The 10,778-nt window shown below is 51.1% G+C and overlaps 1 protein-coding gene across 1 annotated transcript; it reads right to left on the minus strand.

Moving 5' to 3' along the window:
- Window positions 1-651: 651 nt before the first annotated feature.
- Window positions 652-9,940, minus strand: NKRF (NFKB repressing factor). The gene is made up of 3 exons (XM_014255260.2): window positions 9,601-9,940; window positions 5,149-5,270; window positions 652-3,096 (listed from the first exon to the last, which is right to left on the minus strand). The coding sequence occupies exons 1-3, from the start codon at window positions 9,801-9,803 to the stop codon at window positions 1,109-1,111; spliced, it is 2,313 nt and encodes a 770-aa protein (XP_014110735.2). The 5' UTR covers window positions 9,804-9,940; the 3' UTR covers window positions 652-1,108.
- Window positions 9,941-10,778: the final 838 nt, after the last annotated feature.

The following is a 10,778-nucleotide window of genomic DNA, read 5'->3' on the forward strand; positions in this document are numbered from 1 at the left end:
CGAAGTGAGCATTCTCCAAGACTCACAGAGCACTGTGTCCTGTAACCCTGCCAGCAGAGCAGTGCAGATGGAGGTCAGAGGCTGCTTCCCTGCAAAGGAGGAAAGCACTCTGGCCTCCAAGTGGCATAAGCCAGCCCTGGAGAGCTTCCACACACACACATGGTCAGAGCAAGGCCAGAAGTTTCCTAGGGAATCACGCTCAACAGGCACAAGCACCAGTACAGGGATGGAGCAGAGAAATAACCAGGCACAGATTCAGTTTTGTTCAGGATTAAAGAGCTGATATTACAAGTAAAAAAATAAGTTATGTAACAGTCCCCACAAGCTACATGAGCATCTTTAAGCGTGGGCTCCGCATTTACCTCCAGTTTTTATATTTCACACTTCACCATGGTATCTGCACATGTCAACCGTTCTCCAAGGTAGACACACGCTGGGGTTCTCTGTCCCATTCGCTGGCAATGAAGGCGCCTTCAGTGACTTTTCAGAATGGGAGACTCAAGGTAGAATTCTACGAATAAAACTACCACTACACTGGTTACGGTTTGCATACTGTACATATACACACAGCAGAGACAAGACCTTGATATATGTATTTCTCAAGAATAATCAAGTTTTCACACTTTTTTTAATACAAAGTGTGACAAAACCTTTTTTTTTTCCAGAAATAAAACTTTATTTTTGTTGTCATTAATACCAATTTTACATACAAGTTTATGCCCCCAGACTGCATTTCCTTTGCTTTTTTAACTTTTTTTAAAAAGGTTTTTTTTTTCCTTCCTTGCTCAAGAAGAGTAAGGGACCTATAATTTTAAATGATGTCAAATTCCTTCTCATTGGACATGTGTGTTAGCTATTACAAAACTATTAAAATGTGAAGGAACAGTAATATCAAAGACACATACAGTAACAGCACTACTGCTTTTGGCTTGTGCTAATGCGCTTGAACAGAATTCGGTCGGTCCTAAACACCTAACAACATTTTAGAAATTATATTGCCAAAGTAAAAGACATTAATGTCATTATTACCCACAAGAAAAATGCAGCATCTCTTTCTTTAGTCGAGTGTCCAAGAAACTCAGTCTCTGGTCAAAGGGGACACCTCACCTCAGTTTGCTTGGGGCATGATAAGCTCGTAATGTCCAACCTGGCCTTCCTGCTTCAGCTGGTCTAACAGATCTTCCTTGCGCCGCTTCCTGCTCACCACCAAGTATCTGTTGTGTCCCTGCCCGTGGGATTTACTTTTAAGACCATATTTTTGGGCAATTTGATGTATCTGCTTCCGCTCATCCATGGTCAGTTCTCTAGAGAAAGTCAAGTCAATGTGACTGTCTGAGCGTGCATAGTTTCGAATAATCTCTTCAATATCTCTCTTAGCGATTCTGTTCACCCTTTCTACATCAAGCCCAAGTCCTTCTCTTTTGAACTGCTCCTTTACTGAAATAGGCTCCCTAATTCCTTCACCATCTTTCCCTAGGCCACCACCTGTCCAGCCCATCTTTCTTAAAATTTGGTTCCCAATGTTGTCTTCTTTGATCTTCTGTTTGAAAGCCTCTGCTGCTGATCGACCCCGAATCTCATTTCTGGAGATGACGTCTTCGACAGTGCCTTTCTTCAGGTTATTAACAACAGTTGGCTGAGTCTTTTTGAGGATTTTCACAGCTTCCTCTGCTGCCTCATGCTTGACAGATTTCTTCACTCCAACTGCTTCTGCGATGAATTCATCTTCAAGCATCACCTTGCATTTCCACCGCATGCCTGTCATCCTCTCAAAGACGTATTCCACCGTCATCTTGTTGAACTGGGCGGTGTCATTCAGGGTACACACCGGGTTACTGGAGTTCTCATAGATCACCAGGTCTTTCAGGTCCTTCTTCCTCCCGGAGCCCCGTGATGAGCAGCCCACTTTCTGCACCTGGGTCACTTTGAGGGATGCTATATTTGACTGCATCTTCTGCAGGATCTTCAGTGCCTCCTCAGCTGCTGCGTGCTTGCTGGTCTTTTTTGTGCCAAATCCCTCAGCCAGGCAGTGATCTTGGAGATACACCTGACAACGCCACGAGCGGTTAGGCATTAATTCATACTTATATTCAACGGACATTTTGTTGTATGAGGCAGAATTGTTAAGTATTCCTATTGCATCGCTGGCATTCTCTGTGAGGACAAAACTAGTCCAGTCTTTGCTGGTATTCGTGGAACCTTTCATGGATTCAGTACCAGGCTGCATTGGGACACAGTCCCTGTTGGCAACTACGAACTCCTCATGAGGTTTGAGAGCGGGAGGGAAATCTGGGCGACACACACCTGCCTCACACACCACCAGGTCCTCGTGGTAGGTGTGCTTGAACTTCCGCTGAACAACTCGAACTTCCACGGATTTCTTCAGCAGCTTCACTGCCTGCTCCGCGGCTCGATCCCGGGATCCGTTCTTGCTGCCGGCGTAGCCGGTGGCCAGGTAGACATTCTGACATCGCACCTCACAAGCAAAGCCATCTGTCAAGAGCTTCTTGCTCTTGGGGAGGTCAGCAGGGGCAATCTCTTTCAGAGGAACATAAATATATTCAGGGTTTGTCTTGCATGCCTGAATTGAACGTGTCAAAAGATACGTGAAGTTAATTTTATCTGTCCCAGTGTTGGCATCTGGATTAGTAAGATTTTTCCAGACTGCTGCGGATAGTTTCTCCATAAAGCTCTGTTTCAGCATTATTGCTGACGGAGGAAAAGTCTCTGATGCAGATGGGGCAGTTGAAGGGGGAACAGAAACCTGCAAGGCGCTGCTTGTGGTAGAGTCCACATTATTCACAGCCTTCTTGGCTGCTGCTGCTGGGCCTGCAAAGCCAAGCCCAGCTGAGCTGGAGAGCTGGGGATCCACCTCTCGTGCATTCACAATGGAATTTGTACAGTTTTCAGCTGGCTGTGCCATGTTGTTTGTATTTGCCTCCTGGTTCACCCCCCGCATTTGGTTATCCAGAGAATTGTCCTTCTTGCCATCCTTCTCAGCGCTGGTGACAAAATGTATGGGCTCAAAGCGTGGTCGCACTCGGAACTTGGGGACCACCTTTTTGGGTGGCTCAGGAACCTCTTCTGGCTCTGGACCTATGAGATGGAAGAAAATTACACAGTTACCAATATGTGCTATGACAAGGAGACAGTGTTTTCAGAAAGTGATCTTCAAGAGGAGCCTGCAGGCTCTGAACACAGGATTTGCATTCCATAGCCAAAACCCAAAAAAGTTGCCTTCCAAAAGACATTCACAATTCATCAAAGACAACCAGTCATTCTTGTGCAGATCACAACAGTGGTATTTCCACCTTCACAGCTACCACACAAAAATCTCTACATATTTAGTCACATGATGCTGCCTTCCAGCATTGCCCACTGACTCATCTGGTCATTTCTGAAGTTAATCCCTTCAAATCTACTAAAATAAGTGAAACTGTGGTCAACAAGACAGAACACCAGAGCAGGACTGGAGCCTCAGCTCTGACTCTGCTACAGGGTTGCAGGATAATGTCAGATAAACTACTTTATCATCAGGTCTTCTCATCTGAGGTGGAACACAGTGGTACCAAACCCTCCTTTCCAAAACACACAGGGTGGTTACTGACTTAATAGAAGCACATTTTCTCTCAGTGTATTTGCTTTGGGCTAAAGGGCAGCAAACACAAAGAAATCTGCCCAAGCCTCAAGGGACAGCTGCAGCAACCAAGGGCCCCATTACTGACAGACCTCTTGTTTCTTCACCAGAAGAAATACAAACGAGACACAGACTATCCTGGCATGCACAGCTACTGCAGAAAGGGAGAATCAAATAGCTGACAAGCAAATACATTATTTCTAAGAGATGGTTACACAAGACTTCTCCGGTGGAAGATTCAGCACCCACATGCTGACGTGGTACACGTGTGTAAATTCATCAGAGGAGCAAAAGGCTGGCTCGGTGCAGGGAAGTGCTGCCTAATCCAGTGCCAGTGTGTGCGGCCCTGCTGTAGTCAGGCTGTCTAGACATCAACCACCACAGCACAGGATCACCACCCAGCTTGCTGCAGGTGAAAACAACACCTGCACACGGCATAAACGGCTCTTCCTTCGTACTGAAATCAGGTGGCAAAGCTCTTACGCATTAAATCCTTTGCCCATCAGCTTTGATAAATTATGGCAAGGTCTGCATTTCTTCCTCCATCTGTTGTTGATGGCTGCACTGCAGCAGCACCTGAAGGCTCTTGCCTGCAGAACAGTTGATTATGCTGTCTGTGCAACAAGCCCTGGAGAACCCTCAGGGCTGCTGCCTATGACAGACAAAACACGGGAGAAGAGCAGTTATCTCCTCACTTTTGCAGCTGGCCCATGGAAGCATAGAAAGATTGCTGGCTGTCAAAGTAAGGGAAACTACTTTGGCAGAGCTAGAAATTATGTCAAAAGCAAGAGGAGTTCTGTGCTGTCTGACCATCTGTGCCTCACACAACCACAACCTGCTGACACAGGGGCCTGCCTGCAACCAGGCACAATTCCCACCCCTATCCAGAGGGAGGACAGGCAGCCCTGAACGTGCCATGGAGAAGCCAGCAGACGGAGCCATCGAACTGCCAGCCCTCTCTGCCTGCTGCATTTCCTCCACCTGAAAAGCTACGGCTGGAACGCTGATCCTTAAGACCATGGGAAAGGGCTGACATACACTCTTCCAGGCCCAGCAGGGAGGGAAAAAAAAAACCCAAACTACACATCATGACTACTGCCCATTCCCTCAAAGCTCCAAGCAGACTGTAACTTAAAATCCATGAGTTGAACTCCTCATCTCTGTGTAAATGTACAATCCTTCCTTGGGTCAGAAGATCACCCCTCACCAGACAAAGCCAGACAGGTATTCTATTCCAGACACCATCCCTAGGGGAAACCAATTACCTGATAAGTGAAATGAAAAATGGTATTTTTTTAAGCAATGACAGAACTCTGTGTGAATCAGGCACATGGCAGAGGAGAGGGAACTGCTCTGTAGTCCAGCAGAGCACACCACAGGCATTTCCCTCCAGTTTGCTGTGCCAGCTGTCCTGGAGGCGGCCCCATGGCACACTGGTGTCCCCACGCTCCCAGTGATGGCCATCAAACAGGGACAGGGAAGGGGTCAGTGACACAGGCAGATGTACTCACTGTCTGATGGAGAGCGATATCTCTTTAGCTTCCTGTTGGGCACCAACTCGTATGACCTCGTTTCCCCAATGTCGATGCCTTCAGCCATCTTGAGAACCTTCTCCATGACCTGCACACCGTATCTGTGTGGGTTCAACAGCAGAACACCTCAGAGCCAGCCCCATGGGGCAGCACACATGCACACAAAAGCTTTTACTATGTGAAACAAGAACTAAAGCTGCCTGAGACACAGCAGCAGATGCAAGGGAGATACTCCTCTGATCCTGCTGGAGCAGAGCACAACACTGACCACCATCCCCCTGCCACAGCTGGTCTGGCCACAGGCACACAGCCACACACCAGCCGACCTGGCTCTGCAAGAACCCACTTCTGATTAAACCATGCAGCCACCACACTGACAGTGTTCTAAACTGAAATTTAAATACATTATCTGATAAAATACAGTATTTGGCAGAGCTGCCAGGAGCACTAATGAAGACTGGGGTGTGAAGGGGGAGCAGCAACTTCAATGAATCAAACACAGGAGCTCAGACTGGCACTGGAGTCCCCTGTGGGGCAGCAGCCAGAGCCTGCACGTCACCAACACTGCAACTGCCATGTCAGGTGACAAAGGCACTCCTCAGCCTTCATTGACCACTCTTTAAAAAGCCAAAAAAAATTCTACCTGGGTGCTGTAACCAAAATGTTTTGGTTCCTGAACTATGAGAGAGGTGAGGTGGCTGTGACAAGCTCTGAGCAAACCCTGGCCATGCTGCAGTACCACAGTTCCACACAGGCCCATCCCTCTAGGCCTTAGATCCCCCACCAGCTCAGTCTTCCACTGCTCTGGGGATCTGTCACATGTTTTTTGAGCCATTTGCATGCTGAGGCTGAACAGAAAAAAAACCCAAACCTTTCTATCCAAGGAGAGACTACAAACACGGCCTGGCACCAGCCTCTGACAGCTTCACACCATGGTTCAGAAAGGAGGAAGAGCAATGCTGCACCTGTTCCATTGTATGCTAACCTTCCAAAGTCAGAAAGCATCAGGGCACCGCCCACAGACAGGGGCTCACAACTGTCCTAACAGCCAGGGCTGCAATGACTTGCACCAGCTTCTAAATACTGCTGTTCCAAGGGCTCTGAAAATCTACTCAAGCTCCAATCAAGAAAGGTTTTTTCTGCTCCTGATTTGGAGGGCCAGGCAGAAATCAGATCCATATAAATTCCTGGGTGAGAACTCTGAGCAGAGACTAATGCAGTCCCTGCTTTACCAGCACAGTTCAGCCCTCACTGGAGGCAGTGGAACCAGGAATGGGAAGAAAATTCCAGAAGGGTTCAAAGGGAGCTGAGATAGCAGTGATACCCTGTTGAGGATTAGGATTTTCTCTTTTGTTTCTTTCTCCCGTGGAATTTTGTCCCATCTACTGCTGAAAGACAACAGACCAGTACTTAAGAGAGACTAAAGAAATGGCCGTGGTGGAGGAAATACGTAGCTTGCTACTCTCTTACCTGGGGGGGTTTCTCTTTGGAAGGGCAAAGATACCATGAGATTTTGGCTGGGGGGGTGAGGGGTTGGGCTCAGATCCTCTCCCTCTCTTGCTGTTGGCAACAGAGGAGGACGGTCAAGCTGTTTCTTACTGTGGGAAGAATTTGCTGCCACCACCAGAGGCCAGCCCTGTACTGCTTCTCCTACCGTGGATGAGCCATTGTCCATAACAGCAACCACTGAACTGGGACCTTATGAACACCCTACCTCACTGGAAAGTGGGTATCACTACCATCACCTACCTCACCATCTACTCGGGTGCCTCAGGGCAAATCCGGGACCCCAACCCCCTCCCGGGCTGTGTGCAGCAGCTGCTTACAGAAACCCGGCTGCCGCTGCCCAGCCCCGGTGTTTTCTGCCGCTGCCTTCGGCTTTCGCTAACTTGCACTTTAACCTTGCACTCCCCGTCCACCCAACCCCTGAAGCTCCCGCAAGGGCTGCACAGTTCCTGGCACGTTGTGTTTGCCACCCCGGGGGAATCCTGGCAGCGCCTGCCCGGCCGGGAGCCAGCAGCGCCCCTGCCGGCCGGGAGCGGAACTGCAGCCAAGGGGAAGGTGCCGCAGCCCAGAGCGGCTGGGGCTGGCTTTGGCTTCTGCTCCTCGGGGCTGCCGCGCCCGCTGCTGCCTTGCCTTGCTTTACATATACACACTGGGAAAGAACTGCTGCTCCTGTCCAGTAACTGTGCCTGAAAGCCCCGTAATTTCAAAGTTTTAATAATTCAGAGAGAAAGGGGTCATAGTTTCCATTCCAAGGCAGGTTCCCACCTTCCTTGGCAGACGCCTGTCCTTCAAACCAAGACATACCCTCATCCTCTCACAGCCAAAGCAGAGAGGAGTGGGAATCTGCTTATGTCTGGCTTACAGGGACAAGATGACATTCCCTGTCATGGGAATTCCACGTCAGGGCCAATGTCCCTTTCCAGCAGGGTGCAGGAACAGTGTCAGATTTGACACCTGTCATTCTTTACAAAGGATGGAGACCTTCGGGGCTCATATTTCTGCTGGGGCAGAGAGAAGATCTACCAGTCCCAACACGTGTTTACCTAATCTGGCCAGAGGAACCCAGTGCCTCCAGTACCTAACTGAAGTCTCCATGCCATGACTTTAATAGGTTATCCCTTACCCTGATCCCTGTAGCTCTGGAGCATACTGCTCTCCTGCACCACTGCCCCCATTCTCAGCCACCTTTAACATATCTGGGAATAGGAGCACCTTCTCTCATCCACACCTAAACTAAATGAGGTCTTTTACTTAATCCCTTCCTCACAGACCATGTTTTCTATGCCTTCTGGACACTCTCCACATCATCTCCCAGCAGAACACTCATTCAGATTTCATAGCAAAAACTCTGATCTGCTCTTCACAGAACCACAGAACAGTCCGAACTGGAAGGGACCCACAAGGATTATCGAGTCCAAGTCCTCAGTGAACGGCCGTACGGGGATTGAACCCACAACACTGTCATTATCAGCACCTTGCTCTAACCAGCTGAGCTACTCTCACAAACAGGTTGTCTTCAGCTGGCAAGAAGAAATCAGCATCAGGAAAACAAAAAACTCCAAACCAAACACCAGCCAACAAACTTAAGAGAAAATAACAAAAAAAAAAAATCTCTCAAACTTTGAAGTTATTTACTTGATAAATCAACAACAGCTCTTCCCAAACTGCAAAAACAGCTCCAGGGAATGCTGTGGGTCTCTTCCTTCCCCAGGCAATAAGTTAAGCTAGAATTGTTTTAACAGCTCTGGGGAAACATCTTCACTGATAATGGCTCCAGACTGCATCCTGCCCAAATCTCATCTCCCCCGAGAGCTGGAGGTGAAGGAGTCCATCACAGAAAGTATGTGCCCTGACAGACTTAAACTGCATGAGCTTTTGGGATTTGGAACCTTCCCACACAGTTGTTCACTTCTATTACCACCATCTTCAATCTGTTTATTGCACCATTCCCAAAAGCCCTGGCACAGAGAAGGTCCCCCATTAAGACAGCACACAAACACATTAAGATGGACCACAGAGAGTGGATATGAAGAAGGCATTCTCAATTTTAACATATTACTCAAGCTCTGGAATTTGAAACTATTTAAAATCTATGTTAAATTTTGGTGCCTGCAGAGCAGAACAGTTTAGTACTTGACCCAGGGAAAAAAAAAAAAAAAAAAAAGGAAAGTGTATTTAAATATATTGATTTTGCTCTGTAGAGATGACACAGAGTATTGCCCCACAAGGCTGCGGGATGGAACATTATTAGAAGTGCCATCAATGCTCACAAGCTCCTGTCACGGCAGTTTGCAGAAGTTGGTCGGTAAGTAACTGCTTCCGTCCTTCCGTCCAGTTAAAAACAATCACATCATCAAAGGTGGCAGTGGAACGTGGATAACGTTTCTGCAGATCTCCACAACACGGCCATGGACAGTACGGTTGGATGAAAAGATAGTCCCTCCATTCTCCACGCCTATTTCTCCCAGGAAAGCTGAGCATTCAGGGTACTGAACAGGCTGCTTTGTGCTCAGAGGGAAACTCTCCTCACTTAAATGACACAGCACAGCACCAAAAACTTAATGAGTCCTGGGGCGGGACATCAAAAACTACTTGCAAAACACACATAAACTTTTTCAGTGGCTTGCTCCCCTCCACATACGAACACCGGTATATTCGAGCACACAAAATTGGCCAAGAAGAGTTCTCTTGCATCAGCCCCGTTCATCCCAGCTCTTCTGCGGCTACTTTCTAAAACATCTGGGGCCAAGATTCGGTCACGACTGGAGCCTGCCCCCCTTCTCCCCGAGGGGGCTTCCGTCCCGGCCTCAAACTTCCACCCTGGCTCCTGCCCACAGCACGGCTCGTCCTACTGCGTCCCCCCGACCCCCGCCGTACCCCCGGCTGACAGCGAGCGCCGGGCCCGGCGAGCCACCCGGGCCTCACCTGCAGCCCATGAAGACGTGGTTGGTCCAGAGCACGGAGAGCGCCAGCAGCTGGTCGATGGCGGCGCCGGGGTACGCGGGGAGGTGGCGGAGGATGAAGCGGCGGCGCAGCGCCCATTGCCGGTCGGTCTCGTTGTACTGCCGCCACTGATCCAGCACCGGCTCGGCCACCGCCGCCGGCTGCGGCTCTGCCGGCGGCGGCATGGTGGGCAAAGGCCGCGGGGCCGAACACCGCCGGGGGCGCGGACCCACCGGGCCCGGGCGCGTACGGCGGGACCAGGCCCCACGTGTGGAGCAGGCCGCGGCTTGCTGCAGGCCACCGGGAAGCACCGACCCGGCCCAGCCCCAGCTTCCCCGTCACCTGCCCCTCCCCGCCCCCGTTCCCTGGAGGCCCCGCCCCGCAGGCGCCGTCGCGGTGCCGGTTCCGCTCCCGGTTCCACTCCCGTCACCCGCGCGGGGCCGAACGGCGCGGCCCGGCCGGCGCCGCGTCACGTGGCCGCGCGGCACGATCGCGCGAGCCGCTGCGAGAAGCAGCCGCCATGGCGGGGCCGGAGCCGCGGGCCTCAGCGTCCCCTGCCGGCGGCTGCAGAGCGCGGGAGAGGGGCGGGGACTGAGGGGGCGTGGCCGGAATGGGGCGTGGCCAGAGCGGTTCCTGAGGCACCCCCGGTCCCGCTCCCCGACCGCCCTCACCGGGGCCCGACCCTGCCCCAGGCCTTGCCGAACAGCCGCGGTTGCCCCAAGGGCGGCTCTGCCCGCGGGGATGCCCTTCCCGGGGCCGGGAACCGCCATCCTCACCGGGCTTCGGCTTCCCCGTGACCGTCCGGAGCTGTCCGGAGCGCCAGGCCCGGCGCCGCCGGGCCCGAGAGCAGCACACGTACACACCACAGCAGCCGCGCTGGCTTTCGTGTTTTTTATTTAAAATTTACATGAAAGTTAGAAAGGTAACAGGTGGAACAGTGCTGGTTCCTCAGTGTTTGCCGTGTAAATACAGAACGCGGTGCCGCTTTCACGCGCTTCCATTTGTACAAAGGAAACGAGGCCGGCTCGGGAGCGTGCGGGGCTCGGGGGGCAGCGGTGCCCGGGCGGCTCCAGCCCCGCCGGAACACCGCACCCCGCTCTCGGCCGGCATGGAATTCATCCTTACACCAGCCCGGCATCGCCTCTCCCGGGCACTGCCAG

The sequence above is a fragment of the Pseudopodoces humilis genome, chromosome 15, assembly GCF_049639895.1.
Source record: "Pseudopodoces humilis isolate 2021_Gansu_Grassland_sample_001 chromosome 15, ASM4963989v1, whole genome shotgun sequence".
Lineage (NCBI taxonomy): Eukaryota > Metazoa > Chordata > Aves > Passeriformes > Paridae > Pseudopodoces > Pseudopodoces humilis.

Bases quoted from the DNA above. Each gene is read 5' to 3' on its own strand.
- NKRF (XM_014255260.2), bottom strand. From the start codon at position 9,803: ATGCCGCCGCCGGCAGAGCCGCAGCCGGCGGCGGTGGCCGAGCCGGTG. The intron at 5,271-9,600 runs GTGAGGCCCGGG...GAACCCACACAG, and splicing joins CACGTCTTCATGGGCTGCAG to ATACGGTGTGCAGGTCATGG. The intron at 3,097-5,148 runs GTGAGTACATCT...TCCATCTCATAG, and splicing joins ATATCGCTCTCCATCAGACA to GTCCAGAGCCAGAAGAGGTT.